This window comes from Hyperoodon ampullatus (assembly GCF_949752795.1).
Source record: "Hyperoodon ampullatus genome assembly, chromosome: 1".
NCBI lineage: Eukaryota > Metazoa > Chordata > Mammalia > Artiodactyla > Ziphiidae > Hyperoodon > Hyperoodon ampullatus.
The window spans coordinates 30,273,313-30,290,845 of record NC_136914.1 but is presented as its reverse complement, the minus strand read 5'-3'; the positions used below and the strand labels follow the sequence as shown (position 1 = coordinate 30,290,845).

The following is a 17,533-nucleotide window of genomic DNA, read 5'->3' as shown; positions in this document are numbered from 1 at the left end:
GATATGCTGAAAAACTTGAATGCAAATTTACGTGATTCATTTCACATTTAATAATTAACATAGCAAAGGTTATAACATAATAGAGTATTTGTCTGCTATGTAGTTAATTTTAGGTGAAATCATATGTATAATTATAAATTACACATGTATATGTGTGTATACATACATGCATACATGTGTGTATACACATATATCTGAAAATGGTTATCTCTTGTCAGATTCATTTTTGATTTGAAAACAGGTTTATGAGATAATTTGAAGCGCTAAAATGTTGACATTTGTTTTCATCAGAGAAGGTAGGGAACTTGCAAATGAAAATATTGACAGCTTTCATCACTTTGGCGATGGCATCGCAGCCAGCCATTAGAAGGCGTGGTCTCTGCCTCACCCAATTATATGACTCACTAAGTCTCATGAATTTAGAAGCCTTACCCTCTGAAAACTCTTTTTCATTTTAAGTATTTCACCAATATTATTGTGAGACAGTAATCTGGTCCTGAGAACCTTAGCAATTTTTTTTCTCTAAAAATAATTATACAGGATGCTCAAGTAGCTCATTAAGCAGGTATGCATGCTCCTGTATTTCCAATGCTACCCTGCAGCATATAATGGTATGGACAACGAAATGTGAAAAATCTCAGGCTAAAGGAGTTAAGAGCTGACCTGTTTCCTATTATTCTTTTTTCCCCACTTTGGTGATATTATAGTTCACAAAGCTAATCAGATGATGTAATATGTAAACTTTTTTGCAAGATTTCACTGTAATGTCTACTGGTGCCTGGTGTTGGTTGGTGTTAATTAGCCCAACTAATACAGAAATTTATTTGAACCATTTCTATACCATATTTATGTGTGAATAGATTCATAAATATTTACAAAGAATAGAAGAGACAATTTTTACAAATATTGAAAATATCATTATACATATTTTTGCTTTCAAATCATTGGATGTCACATCAAGCCAGTATTTCCCAAAGTAGCTTCAGTTAAATATTGATTCTATAGGTATTCATCAAAATAATTTCATGTTATAATAAATTTAGAAAATTCTGTGTCATATAATGAACCACCCGACATCTCTCCTGAAAGTAGTATATTTAAAAGTTTAGCTTAATCCTGCAGTGAATAAAATGTTTTAAGTTCCTTTAATTCAATGCTTATACAAACATTTATTATTGTTAGACTTTATAACATACACCCAAACTGTTGTCTACTAAATAAATACTAGGAAATACTTTATTATATTATATTTGATAACAAGATCATAAAAAATATTGTAGAAGAGACCAAATCCTACTGAATTTTTTAATGTTGTATTTTGAAATCATATAGGTAGTAAAATTAGTTGACAATAAGAATGATTTAGCCTTTAATTTACTAGATTGAAAACGTCTTTAGAGTAGATACTAGTTCTTATCTTTATATTTCCAGTGCTTTCAAAGTGTTCTACATACAGTAGGCTCTTTAAAATATTTGTCAGTAAATGAGTGAGATACTTCTTCTCTTTGAAAACATTGTATTTTTACACTCTTGCTAACTTGAATCACAGCTAGAAAAGAACTGAAAGGTGAACTCAGAAACAGAGGACACTGTTTCATGCTTAAATATCGTGTGATTAATAAGATAATATACACGAAATTCAGTAAAGTTGATTTAGCTCACAAAGTCCTGGATAAGCCAGATTCTGAGGTATACATTTAAAAATAATTTTTCAGTTAAACAAAATTTTATAGATCTTACAATTGCATGTAAGTCATATGACATTATGAGAGGTATTATCATTTTAAACTCTCTTTCCATTATTATTCATCTAAAAATGCTTGAAATTCTTCAATGGGTTCTCCCTGAGATAAATTTCTCCTGGCCATGGTAAGAAGACAAGCATACAAATAGAAAGCACTGCTAGAGTGGAAATAGAAATGGACCACAGAAAAAATGTTGTTCATATTAGTTATTATCCTATCTTTTAAAAACAGAAGTAGAAAATTGCTTTGGAAACTTTCTTTATTATTTTAATTATTTTTTATGAAATAATTGTACACACAGTTGGGGTTCAGTGATTCCTCAAGCTGGTCTATTATCTCTGGCCACCATTATTATTACATGCAATCGTTTCTAATTGTAATGCCTTGCCGATAACTGTGGCATTATAAAAAGTAATTTACAGATTCCTATGAATCTGAGTCAAGTATATTATTTTCTCAAATGTATTATTTTAAATCTTTTTATTTCAAAAAACAAAGTGCTCTGATGATAACTGTACATGAAATAAAAGATTTTAAAACTTTCCCCAAAAACATTTATTGTATAAGTCTTTAAATTATCTCCAAAATGTACTAAATAGCTATGATTTCTCAAGCACATATTCTGTGCCAAACAAAATCGTGAAGAGTAAGCACATCACTGATTGATGGAGAATAATTATTGAGAACATACATCTTCAAAGACTAACAGAAGAAAAATTTAAATAAATAAAAATGATTTCATATAATGAACCTCAGTGTGATTTTAATTAATCTGCAGGTCTCCTATACTTTTAAGGGTAGTCTGAAGAATATTATATTATTATTACATATCAATGAGTATTATAAACTAATAATGTTAATGACTATTATCAAGGTCAAATTATAAGGAAGAGTTGTTTCACATATTTTAAGGAGATATACACATCACAAATTTTCAAGTTGAGTCCCAAACTGTATTTCAAGCATTGTTTTAGAAAAGTCTGGCTCAGAGAGGTAAAATGACTCATTCAAATTTTCCCAGCAATTAGCCAGCAAAGCTAGATCTGTGATACCCAGAGAAATATTTGTTTAATCTCAAGAAGGAAGAGAGTATAAAGAAATGTCTAATGCATATGTTAATCATGTCATATCTGTTTCAGTAATGATTGCATTTGTACGTTCAAATGTGAAATATCCAAGAGGAATAAAATGAGAAGGTAAAGTTACACTAGAACCTCTTTAGTAAACTGGAGTTTAAAGAAGCCTTTACAAAAGATTTGAGGAGCAAGAAATACCAAGGACAAAAAAAAATAAAGTGTTATGTTCATCTTTTGGTAATTTTAATGGATCTAATATTCTAAGATACTTGGTACAGTATCTAGCACATTATAAGGGCTCAATAAATGTGTTCTGGTTACTGATATTGCTATTATTCTGCTTCAATAATTTTAGGAAGCTATAACTGGGGAAGAGAAAGTTTTTCTAGGATGGATCCTGAAGGCAGTTATTTTGGCCATTGCTTTCCAGGAGTGTAATGATGAGTTATCGATAGTTTTCTCCTAAGAATTTAACTAAAGCACTTGGGTTATTTGAATACATGGGCAAACACATTCCTCTTGGTCTTTGTGACTAAGAAAAACAAAGACAATAATAAATGACCGTGGATGGCATTTATTGAGTGCAGACTATATTTAAGGAGTTGATAAAACAACCCTATTGAGAATTAACAACTACCCTTATTTTTGAGATGAGAAATTTGTGACATAGAAAAGCCCTAGGTTACATAGCAGTGCAGACTGGATTAGAATCCATGTCCTTCAAGTTTATAAACCATTTTCTTAAATAATTTATTATAGTCCCTTCATAAGGCAATAGTTTTTATAATTTTTCTTTTTCTAATCTAAATCACAGTTTATTACATAAATTATGTTTAAGCTTGCTTTCATTTATTTGACTAATTTTAATTTTATACTCTTAAAAGCATTTCCATATAATGTAATATAACTTCCTGATTATATACCAAAAATAAATCAAGCTGATGAGGAGTTATAAATATGTTTAATGGTAGTAGGTTTACAGAAGAATACTGATTTATTATCAAATAAAAATATTGAGTCAAAATAAAAATGAATAAGGCAATTATTAGAACTGATAGTCAATACATTTAAAAGTTAAGCAAAATAATCACAATAATATAAAAAATAATGGAATTTACTACCTTCTTCTCTCCATAATATGTTAGCTACTGCAGCATGTTTAAAAGAAAAAGGAGAAAAAGAAAAAATGAGTAAAGAGTGATTCAATTACATAGTAATATAAATAACTATTAAAGAGGTCACAATCTCTAAGACAGAACATGCACATAAAAATAGTGAGGATGAACTCAACAATCTATATTAATAAAACAGTAAAATGCTAGGAGTATAATAATGTTCTATTCATGTCTTGAAATAGCCAATTCTTCTTTGGAATAAAGATTTTGTTAATAAACAAAAAAAATTCATGTATCACTGAAAATAACGGTATATTTAATTTTAATAAAATATATCTTTAGAACACACATTAGTAAAGACTATTTATTTGACAGCTTAGTTAAAAGTTACTAATTGAAACAGTTATAATTTTAGAATTCTCATTAATTATAAGTAATGCTTCAACATAATATGCAATATTCCTGAGCAAGTTCTTGTAAACACAGGATTTTGAATGCAGAAATAGCCCATTTTTAAGTAGTATATGCTTTCACTTTTTAATCTAGCAGAATAAAATATATCTAAATATATCTTGTTTATTTCAATGCACAATAATGATTCATATTAAATTATTCCTGGGCAATAGGTTTATTAAATACTGTATAGGGACTAAATCAACATAGAGTTAAAATATTAAGACAGAAATAAAGAAAAATACCAATTAAAAATATTCTCAACAAAATGCCTGATTCCCTTACTAATCCAAATTTATCTAATTCTATATAATTTCTCTTTTTTTGAAGTATAGTTGATTTACAATTCTATTAGTTTCAGGTGTACTTATATACTTTCAAGCAGAATAATACTGGCGAAAAGGAAAATGTAAATAAAGGAACAGCTCATCCACATCTAATTACTTCCTGCATATGTTAACCATATTAAACATAATCACTTTTTAAAAACTAAACCCTGATCGTCAGTGTAGCAGAGCCAAGACTGGAATCTAGCACTCCTAGCTGGAGGGTGGAGGCCCAAGTCATGCAGTTTTCAGCACCTACCATAGTATAGAAAATACTTTTTTGTAGAGTGAGTGCTTTTTTTTTGAGATTCTTGGCATTTTTAATTCTTTAGGAATATTTATTCAAATATGCATTCATGGTACTTGCATCCCTTCAGCACATTTTGTGTTGCTGTTCTTGTTGCCTATGGTGTGCTTGGAATGAATATGTAAAAGGACAGATCCTAGTCACAAGGAAAGAACATGGGCCTGAGAAAGGAGAGAACCATGCTAAAAATGATTATAAGCATGTGATAAGTGCAATTAGAGAAACAAATATCAGGTTCGGTGGCAAGGGACAGGACGGGATAGTCCCCTTCAAGAGGCAGAACCTGGGCAGTGGAGGGACCACATCATTGGGCTGCTGATGCTCAAGCTCAGTAATGCCACCCAAGCTTACAAGGGGATGTCGGGTGCAGGAGGCATGAGATATTCAAGGTATATCAACGGGACACGTTATAACGTATTCAGCGAAATTTAAGTAATTGGATATATTTGGAGGGCAAAACTGATAGAAGATACAGCTGGAGAATTTGACCCTGACAAGGTCAAGAAAGTCTTTTATATTACATGGTACACAGGAGACTAAATTTTCTTCTGTAGGCTCAGGAAAGATGGAGCCATGATTAGACTAGTTTTATTTTTCCGGCTTATAAACAAAGGTAAGTAGACCTAGGTTTACTCATATCTCCACCAATGGAACTTGGTGTGCCAATCGTGTGCCAGGCATTGTATTCAGTGCTACCATACACAGAATAAAACAGACCCAGACTCTGTGCTAATCGAGTTTATACACTAGTTGAGGGGGGAAAAAAAAACCGGATTCAAATCATGTAATTTCAAAATTACAAATTTAATATGTTATGAAAGAAAGGAACACAGTAATGTGAATGCTTTTAATGAGCGGATTAGGCATGATCATGAAACTGGGGGAAACGTCCTTAATGGTGATGGTGAAGGTGAAGTCTGAAACATGAAGAAGAGGAACCTAAGGAGGGTTGTAGGAATCAGACTCCCAGACATAGGAAAAGCATGTACAAACCCTAGTGGGTATGTCAAAGCACTGCCATTTTATTATTATTCTTATTGTTTCATAATTCCCCTTGTGGGATCTTAGTTCCCTGACCAGGGATTGAACCCGGCCCCTCAGCATTGAGAGCACAGAGTCCTAACCACCGGGGCGCCAGGGAATTCGTAAGCACTGTTATTTTAAAGGACTAACGACAGATATTTTTAAGACATGCAATCATTTATGAGAAAGTACCAAAAATACATGGTTTGTAATATTAATACCAGATAAGGTAAAATTCAAAGCACTATATAATGAATTTAAAATTATATAAACTAAAAACATAGTATTAAAAAATGAAGCAAAATTATTAGGACTAGATACAAAATTTATAAAACAACCATCATATTCTGCTTCTTTAACTCATCACCTTCGGTATTTGAAAAATGAAGGGAAAAAACACAAAGTTCAATAATACAGTTATTATGACTAAATTAGTGTTTTCATAATGAATGTTCTGTGATAAAAACAGGAAGTGTTTTCAAGTTTTCCTGAAAGATAATCAAGAGTAGTCACAAAGTAACTGGAAAATAGAAAGTCTTTCTGTATTCTGTAAGTATATTCCAATAATAGTAAATTGTTAAGACACTTTCTGACAACAATAAAGCAAATATGAAAATGTATTACAAGTATTTAAACCCACTAAATCCTTCAAAAAATTAAATATTGAAAAAATCAAATATAATCATAATTCATATAAAACAACAAAAAATGCAAAAATAAAATTCAATATGTGGACCCAAAGACTTTTGGCCAAAAGGTAATGCACAGGCTTAATCAATGCATCGCTGAACAAAATATATGAGCGAGGGAGAGAGAGAGAGAGGAAAAAAGTAGAAAGAGGAGGAGATGGGAAGTTGGGAAAGAGGGAAGAAAGAAGAAATGTTTGTGGCTATGATAATTTTAAATCAATGTAGAATCTTTTGGTAATAAATTTGATAATCTCTATATCATAAAAATTCCAAAGAACTATAAATATCCAAACTGAACGTAAAGAAGAAATTTGAATAAAAATAACCATGGTGCTAATTAAACCACCTTCAAAAATAGTTTCTTCCCAAGATGCTCTTAGAGTCTAAGGCTTATATAAAAAGCACTTAGTTTCAAGAATTATATAATTCCAGTTGTATTCAGTGTTGTTAGAATATAGATCAAGATGGAAATGTTCTCATTCAGTTTGTAAAGTCAGCAAAGGGATGCCAATAAGTGATAATAATAGCAAAGCAAAGAGAATTACAGGATACTTTCACTAATGACAAAAATGACAAATAAAATACAAGTGAAATTCACCAGGATATTAAAAGTTTGATCATAGACTGGAAGCCTCTTGGAATGAAAAAAAAGGATTTGGTAGAAATTTAGTTAAGAAATCAATTCTTCTGATATAATATATTAGAATATCAAATGAGAATGACAAATATAATTTAAATTTAAAAACGCAATCTGATGAAATGTGTCACATATTACTAAGTGTAATATACTCTTAGTAACCTGGCAAACTAAGAGTAGAGGCATATTTTATATTAATATAAATGTGTTTGTTAAATGTTAAAAATTAACTAGAAATTTATTTTGACAAACCAAACACTTTACTAAGCCCAGAAACAAATATAAATTATATAAGCACTGTAAACTTGTAAATAAAATAATCAAAATTTGAAGCTAAATTGAGTCAAAAAGGTTAAATTAAAATGACACATAAAAATTGCAAGAAAATTCAGTTAGGTGACAAGACATAAGATAAATACTCCAAATTCTATATTCTTATGTAAGAATTAGAAGACACAATAGAAGATTTCATTTACAATAGCCTCAAAGTGTAATATATCAATGATTTACTAAAATATAAAAAATACAGCAAATCAAGTATAACATTCACTAAAAATACACTAGATGGGACACTATATTATCCCTAGATCAAGAGAATAAATCTTATAAAGATAAAATTTATTCTGAAAATACTTAATTTAAAAATGTCATGTATTGTTATTGTCTGTTTAGAACGTGTTTTATATATTTATTGTACAGAGTCAGAATGTGCATTACGTTAAAAAAGTACTTTGAATTCAATTACACAGGTAAAATAACCAAGTCTATTTTCCTTATATGACTTTTCATTATTTTTCTAATTTTTACACAAATGTGTACATGAAAGGGGGAGTTTCTGACACAATATATAAATATGTGACAGATAAAAATTCATTTATCATAACCTGGCTAGTCTAATCTTAATCACTGTGCACTATTCCATCATATGGATTTCTACTTTTTAAAAATACAATTGTTCATTGTTTGTCAACTTAAATGTAGTACCTAAATCAAAGACTAGTATAAGTGATAGGGACTCAATAAATATTTTTGGTTGATCAGTCATATAGGTGTATGCATATATATGTACATGTATGTTTGTGTGTGCATTGCAATGATCCTCTTTCTAGCTACTTTGTTCCATTAGCATACAGCTCTACAAGACGTCTGACTATGTTTAAAGCCATTGACACCTGTTGCCAGGTCGATTTCTGAAAGGTTGCTGTCAGCACCACCAGCTGTCCAGGAAAGTATTCATCCCACCACACTCAAGGTGGACTATTAATGTGTATGTGTGTATGAGCATGCATGTGTGTGCAAGGTTATCAAGTGTGAAAAAATATTATCTCTTACATATATTAGTTTGCTTTTGAATTATATTGACTCTGCTTGCACATATATAAATAAAACTTTCCTCTATTTATATCCTTAATTGCTTATCTATTGGGATGTAACTTTGATAATTTTTACATTTTTAATAGATGCTTATAGATTAGAATGACTCTATTTTGTCACATTAATTTATTCTTTATAAAATATTAACAGCAACCTATAATAAATGCAGGCTTGATGCCACTCATTTGCTGAAAAACATAATGCATATATCTGTGTTTGTGTTTGTGTGTGTGTGTGTGTGTGTGTGTGTGTGTGTGTGTGTAAGCTCAAAATCTTTAGCATAGCACATATGGTCTTCCATGATATGCCTGTGTCATCCTAAAGTCACATTCCAAACATCAAGTCATTTTGAATCTCTTCATTGTTACACATGTATTACATTTGCATAAATAGCCTCACCAAAATTCTTCACCTAACTTGATCTTAATTGTCCTTTAAGATCCAACTTAGCGTTTATCTATAGTTAGCCAGTCTGGAACCAGGAGTTGGGTTAAATGACTCTTTTTCTCTACATATGAGATCCTGTGAAACATCTGTGGCCTTCCATAATGTACCATACCTACATTACCTGTCCTGAAATCTTTCATTTATAATTAGATAATGAAAACCTCAAAGTTACAGACCTCCAGTATTCAATACTTATCCACAACTTAAATGAAATGTAAATTTCTTTTTGAAGATAACATATGTCTTGTAATATGTTATAATATAATATGTTATGATAATGTGGTTCAATGGAACAGATGCGTAGACACCAGGAACTTTTATTAATGCTCTTTTCATAAATTGCTTTATTTTGTAAATTAGGGACTTGCAATTATATTCAAATGATGGATGCCATATTAAGTATGCTGTCTCTATGAGAAAACACATGTGGAGGGTGAATATTGCATAAGCAAAAGCAATTACATAGTTAACTACGGAGCAGCATGCTATAGCACTGGACAGCTATTTTCCTTGGCTACTCATGTGTAAATTGCTTGGCCTTTCAACTAAATAAGTTTTTTGCTCATCCTTGTCTTTGTCTGAAAGTGTAAGGTTGGCACCAGTGCAAAACATTTTTTGATAAGCTACATTTATGTAAGTGTAACATTTTAGCTAGATGTCTTATTGACTGTTTCTCCATTTGCACTTAAAAAATTGACTTAACTTCAGAAGGCAAATGAAAAAGGGCAACGGCAAAAGAAAATATAGATAAGAATTAATGTATCTGAAAAAATGTGTGGTTTGTGTCATGGTAGTTGAAATTTCTTTGAATGTACATATGGAGAAGGAAATGAGACATTAAAACATACTATTTTGGGGATGGAAACTATATAAGATATGCCAAATACACTGCCTGCCATATGCCAAATTCAAAGCCACTTTTAAGTGAAACTGTCACTCTTTCAGCACTGACTGAAGACAATTCTCCCAGGACTACAGATTGCCAACCTAGTGTTTAGAATTAGCTGATTAGGCTATAGTGCCAAGCTTACATTAAAGCATACAACCTGAAACTAGCCGTGACTCCATGGTTTTAAATTCTATGAAGTGATGACATAGATAATAATATTCTTTTGGGGGTGTAATTTGAATCAAGAAATCATGTTAGAAAGCCACGAGTACAGAGAACTGGAATTGTAAGAATGCATAGCAAAAGGCACCATGACATAGAATTAGGGCTGTGATAATTTGTGATCATGCAGATCAGGATTCAATTAGATGCGAACAGAAGGAAGACCTATGCAATGCATGGGAGAAGCAAGATTCTCAGCTGTTGTCTGACTATGTAAAGTTGGTTTCTGGGTTCTGAATGCAGACACATCTCTGACTGCTTCACATTGCCAGTTCAACATTCACATCCATTTTAAACTAACCTATACTTAACCAAAGAGAGAGAGTCTACTCCTGGCAATAAAGTGAGTCAGATTGAAATCAAGACAATGTAAGAATTATTCCCATGTCAAGAGGTAAAACTGTCATTATACACAGGTGATGTGAAAATATATATAGAAAAGCCTAAAGACTCCACACAAAATACTAGGACTGATAAAAGAATTCTACAAGGTAGCAGGATACAAGACTAACATAGAGAAATCAGTTTCATTTCTTTACACTAACAATGAAATATCAGAAAGAGAATGTAAACAAACAATCCTTTTTACAATCACATCAAAAAAATAATAAAATAATTAGGAATGAACCTCACAAAGGAGGTGAAAGACTTATATGCTGAGAAATATAAAAACAGATAAAGGGAATTGAAGATGATTTAAAGAAATGGAAGGATATCCAGTGCTCTTGGATTGGAAGAATTAATATTGTTAAAATGGCCATATTACCCAAAGCAATCTACAGATTTAACGCAATACCTATTTTAAAAAAACCTATGACATATTTCACAGGACTAGAACAAATACTCCTAAAATGTATATGGAACACTAAAAGACCCAGAATTGCTAAAGCAATCGTGAGAAAAAGAACAAAACGGGAGGCATAACCCTCCTAGACTTCAGACAATACTACAAAGCTACAGTAACCAAAACAGCATGGTACTGGCACAAAAACAGACATATAGATGAATGGAAGAGAATAAAGAGCCCAGAAATAAACTTACACACCTATGGACAATTAACCTTCAACAAAGGAGGCAAAAATATACAATGGAGAAAAGACAGTGTCTTCAGCAAGTGGTGTTGGGAAAGTTGGACAGCCAAATATAAATCAATCACTGAGGTTAGAACACACCTTCACACAATACATGAAAATAAACTGAAAATGGCTTTGAGACTTAAATATAAGACAAGACACCATAAAACTCCTAACAGAAAACATAGGCAAATAATTCCCCAACATAAATCATAACAATGTTTTCTTAGGTCCATCTCCCAAAGCAATAGAAATAAAAGCAAAAATAAACAAATGGACCTAATCAAACTATAAGCTTTGCATAGCAAAGGAAACCACAAAACGAAAAGACAACCTATGGACTGGGAGAAAATATTTGCAAATGATGCAACCATCAAGGGCTTAATTTGCAAACTATACAAACAGCTCCTATAACTCAATAACAAAAAAACAAACAAGCCAATCAAAAAATGGACAGAAGACCTAAACAGATATGTCTCCAAAGAAGACATACAGATGGCCAATAGGCACATGAAAAGATATTCATCAACACTAAATATTAGAGAAATGAAAATCAAAGCAACAATGAGGTACCACCTCACACCAGTCAGAATAGCTATCTTTAAAAAATCTATAAATAATAAATGCTGGAGAGGGTTTGGAGAAAAAGGAACCTTCTTACACTGTTAGTGGGTTTGTAAATTGTTGAAGCCACTATGGAAAACAGTATGGAGGTTCCTCAAAAAACTAAAAATAATTTTTAAAGAATTATTCCCATGTCAAATATTTAAGCTATTGCATGAAACAAATGAAAATGGTACTGATCTCTCCTTCCAATGCCAAATCAAGTAAGCACAGTGTCTGCAGTGGTTATAACATGATGAGTAAGAAAGTATCTCAAACTCAGCGGCTTAAAACAACAAAAAACATTTATGTCTTTATGGAGGTTTTTTGGCCAGAGGGGGTGCTCTGGCTTGGGGTTTCTCATGAGGCTTCAGTCATCTGCAGGCTTGACTTGGGCTGGAAGATCCACTTCCATGCAGGTTCACTTGAATGGCTGGGAATTTGGTGCCAGCTGTTGGCAGGAGGTCTTAGTTTACTCCTTGGACTCACCCCAAGGCTGCTTAAGTGTCCCCCTATGCTGGCAGTTGGGTTTCTCCATAATAAGTGATCCAAGAGAGCAAGGCAGAGACATATGCCCTTCATGAACCGTCTTCAAAAGCCATACACCTTCCCCTGTACCCTACTTTATTTATTATAGAGACCTGATCTGTTTCAATGTGGGAAGAGACTACAAGGGTGAGTGAAACAGAAGAGGAGGAACATTAGGACCATGCTGGACACCACTCAATGTTAGTGTAACAGACTGCTTACTAAGCAAACATCGAGAAAATCTAACTTCCTCTTAGCCAGATTGCCAAGACCTAAACTTCTCTTAATATAGAAATTCTAAGCCTACTACTGTCAGGAAGCGACTCGATTTTGAGAATTCTTCACACAAATGACTGGCTGTGGTTTTTACATGATAAACAATAAACAGTGAAATTATTAAACAACTGTGGGTAATTAGTTGCAGATATATAAGAGAACAACTTTGCCTTCTAATTCACTTATATACCCTGCTATTTTAGGTAGATGGCAAGCAAAGTTGCTTCCTCTTTTGCTTTGACTTCCTCATCTAGAAAATACACCACATGGTGAATTAGAGAATTTGAAAAATAAAATGATTATCACACATTTTAAGTAGTACATGGCACATAATGTTATATCTATCTAAGCTATCTATCTATCTATCTATCTATCTATATATCTCCTAAGTAGAACTCAAGATCATCATACCTATAGAAATTAAATTAATAGAGAGGTAGCCAAAAAAAAAAAATAGTTGAATAAAAGTATATTCTAACCTATCATTAGGGCTACCAGAGGATTCTCTTTATTATCATTTGAGAGAACAAAATTATTAGAAAAATAGAAGACTGCTTGGATGTTAATTAGCATATGTGCAAAGAAATAATTAAAGATGGTAGACTTTAAAGCTGTAGCAATGAATATCAGTTTTTATAAAAGGGTATTATTTCTAGCAATTTTTATCCCTCTCATATTCTGAACTCCCCACTATTTAATATGTATTCAAATATACATATTTAATATATTTATATTACATACAATGTTAACATATAGATCTAATTATATTTAAACATGGTATAAAATAAAAGATATACATTCTCTGAAGGAAACTGGCTACATTAAAAAGTTATTTATCATTCAGGTAAGTGAAGATTTTTAGATAAGTATTTTGAGAGGGAAATTACACATTACAATTACAATCCACAAATAAATTAAATATCATGATATTTAAGGCATTTTGGTTAAATATATAGTTTATAATTCGGTTACATTTGCTTATCTCTAAAGACATTATAAAACAGATATAAAACAGGGCAATGAAAGTCAGCAGACACCTTAACAGCATAATCACTGAAGTAGGCCATAACCGTAGTATTGGAAATTTCATCACAAGATTAGTCGTCACAAGATTTAAAAATATATTGGACTTTACACTGCCTGAGAAAGTGTTCATGTAGAAGATGACATAATGTCTCATAAAACAAGCTGATTATAAGTTAACAGAGGTTAACTTCTTCTTGGAACAGATTTTTAAAGAAACTGCATGACATAGAACAGAAAATCAGGCAGTATGAAGATTTTATGAGCATTCAACGAGCTAAAAATGTTCAGTTGCTTAGAACAGTGCCTGGCATGTGCACACACACACACTAGTGTATGTATACACACAACACATATGTTTATATACATAAGTGCACATGTACTTTTTTGAAAATGAATATATATTTTTGCTAAACATACATATAAACATAACTTCAAAGATAAGAACTTTATATTATAACTCAAAAATGAAGCAACTTGCAGCAGTAATATGGCTTATATATCTTGTCTTGTAATGCAGAGAAACAGTATAACATTTGAGTGTACACAGTGTGGAGGAACAGATATTTACATGCCCCTTCAGACATTCTTTCTCAAACATGAAAAGCCTTATTAGCAGGCCAATGGCAAGTTCCATAGTAAATTCAATTTACTTTGTAAAATTGGTTCAAGTGTTTACATTGTGTGGATTAACATGAATTCCATATTGCTTTTGATTTGCTTTTACAAAATAGTTCCAGGCTCGGCACTGTTAAACAGTAGTGTGAAACCTGACATTCTCAATCTGTTAAACCCCCATCTTATAGCAATAAGGTCACGTATTGTGGGATTAAAAGGATGGCTAACCCTAGAACTGAAATTTTCTTCTCCAAAGTACCTTAAATATGTCTTTGTTCTCATAGAATTTTATGATAGAGAACCCAGATATGTGTTAATAGTAAGAATTTTGATGTAAAAATATTAATTGGAGAATTACAAACTAATAATGACATTCATAAAGGAATTTCAGCTTAGTCATGGAAGAACTTGTGATCTTAAATTACAAAATATCCTGATGGTTCCAAGATGAGTTAGCTGTACACAGCACATCCAACTTGTTCATTGAGTCATTTGTTGAATAGGATTAGGTCAATTCAATGTTAGCCTGATGTCTCTCTTTCTATTTTTTCTGGGATAATTTTTCTTCTATCTGACATAATTCTGAAAGTAGTATTTACTCAAAAGACGTTAGTCTCTTTGTTTTGCTCACATTAGTGGAGAGCAAATGGCAGGTCCTGCTTAAAATGACATCATAAGCTGTTACGTTCTCAACTTTTCAGGGCATTGTCACTTATTACTCTGTTTTCCTAAAATTCTTGATGTATCCTAGTTATTAGGATTTTTTAAAATATTTTTTTTGATGTGGACCATTTTTTAAAGTCTTTATTGCATTTGTTACAATACTGCTTTATGTTTGGATTTTTGGCTGCGAGGCCTGTGGGATCTTAGCCCCCCAACCAGGGATCCAACCCTCACCCCCTGCACTGGAAGATGAAGTCTTAACCACTGGACCACCAGGGAGGTCCCTAGTTATTATAATTTACCTACCTGTTTTAAAAGCATATTATTTAGATGAATGAAGTGAGACACATGGTGTTTTAATTTGCAAATGATATGACCAATTAGGGATTAATATACAACATATAAAAATAGTTCATACAACTCAACATCAAAACAAACAAACAAAAAACAAAAAGCAACCACATTAAAAAATGGGCAGAAGAACTGAATAGATAATTTTCCAAAGAAGACATGCAGGTGGCCAACAGGCACATGAAAAGATGCTCAACGACTCCAGTCATTAGGGAAATGCAAATCAAAACCACAATGAGATATTAACTCACACTTGTCAGAAAGGCTATCATCAAAAGGAACAAAAATAACAAATGTTGGCGAGAATGTGGAGAAAAGGGAACCCTTGTGCACTGCTGGTGGGAATGTAAATTGGTGCAGCCACTCTGGAAAACTGTACAGAGATTTCTCAAAACACTAAAAATAGAACTACAAAACAACCCAGCAATTCCACTCCCAGGTATATATCCAAAAGAAACAAAAAGGAATTTGAAAAGATACATGCACCCCAAAGTTCATAGCACCGTTATTTACAGTTGCCAAGATATGGAAGCAACCTAAGTGTCTATCAACAGCTAACTGGATGTGGTGTATATATACAATAGAACAGTACTCAGCCATAAAGAGAATGAAATTTTGCCATTTTCAGCAACACTGATGGACTTGGAAGGCATTATGCTAAGTGAAATAAGTCAGACAGAGAAAGACAAATACTGTATGATGTCACTTATATGTGGAATCTAAAAAATACAATAAACTAGTGAATATAACCAAAAAGAAGCAGACTCACAGGTATAGAGAACAAACTAGTGGTTACCAGTGGGGAGAGGCAACATAGGGGTGGGGAAGTGAGACGCACAAACCATTGGGTGTAAGATAGGCTCAAGGGTGTATTGTACATCATAGGGGATATAATCAATATTTTGTAGTAACTGTAAATGGAAAGTAACCTTAAAAATTGTTAATTTTTAAAATTTAAAATAAAAAAAGATTCAATACTGTATTTAAAAAGGGATGACAATATAGTAAAACCAGAAAAATATCTGAAGTCATCCACAGTTTTTTTTTGTTTGTTTGTTTTTGTTTTTTCTATGTTTCTTACGTTGTCCCATTAAAACTGCGGGTCATAATGCTACCTGATTTTATTTATTTATTTATTTATTTATTTATTTATTTATTTTTCCGGTATGCGGGCCTCTCACTGTTTTGGCCTCTCCCATCACGGAGCACAGGCTCCGGACGCACAGGCTCAACGGCCACGGCTCACGGGCCCTGCCGCTCCGCGGCATGTGGGATCCTCCCGGACCGGGGCACGAACCCATGTCTCCTGCGTCGGCAGGCGGACTCTCAACCACTGCGCCACCAGGGAAGCCCGCTACCTGATTTTAAATCTCTAATCTTTTAGGAGGCTTCTCTGTGAGACATTGTCATCCCTGGTTTTAAATGCCTGAAGATGAGATTGAGAAACAAAATTCTACCTCATCACGTTAGAAGGGAAAATTAAAACATGAAGAAGTGACGTCAGTATCTAAAGCCAGGTAAAGAAACCACCACTACACATTAAGATTAGAAATTTGCAGTTAGTGCCCATATTACTTTAACATGTATCATCCTCTTAATTTGAAATCTTATTGCTACTCCTGGGAGCTGCTAGTTCAAACTGTTACACTGGAGAAACAATGGTGGAAAATCATAAAAGGAATAAACTATTTTTTTAATTGGGGTATAGTTGCTTTACAATCTGAAACTAACACAATATTGTAAATCAACTATGGTTCAATTACAAAATTTTTTTAAAAAGGAATAAACTATTCTGTTCTCCTCTAATTCTTTCATCTCTCCCCTCCTTTCCCATCCCCACTCCCACACAACACAGATTCTGTATTAGTAAGAGAGAACAATGCCAGCTGCCCGTCTTCCTTCCATTGTCAGAACTGGAAAAAGGTCAGAACAAACAACAGTGATACTCCAGCAGCTGTAGTGACTGCAACAGAGTAAAAGAGAATGGGGTCAAAGCTGCTCAGAGAGAAGTGACAGGAAGAGAAATAAACTAGGCCAAGTAACAGTAATGTAGCCAGCTGTGCTGTGGGAAGGGTGAACGCTGGCACTGAAACAT

The 17,533-nt window shown here is 32.7% G+C and overlaps 1 protein-coding gene across 3 annotated transcripts in view; it reads right to left on the bottom strand.

Moving 5' to 3' along the window:
• Positions 1-17,533, bottom strand: part of FSTL5 (follistatin like 5) — a gene marked incomplete at both ends in the record, with an annotated part of 543,379 nt that overhangs the window by 88,767 nt on the left and 437,079 nt on the right. For 2 of the 3 annotated variants that reach the window (XM_079698612.1, XM_079698613.1), the window contains one exon: positions 3,943-3,969. The exons of the other annotated variant lie outside the window; for it this stretch is intronic. In XM_079698612.1, the coding sequence (XP_079554738.1) occupies positions 3,943-3,969 (27 nt within the window). The remainder of the gene's footprint in view (positions 1-3,942; positions 3,970-17,533) is intronic. 3 annotated transcript variants of the gene reach the window in all.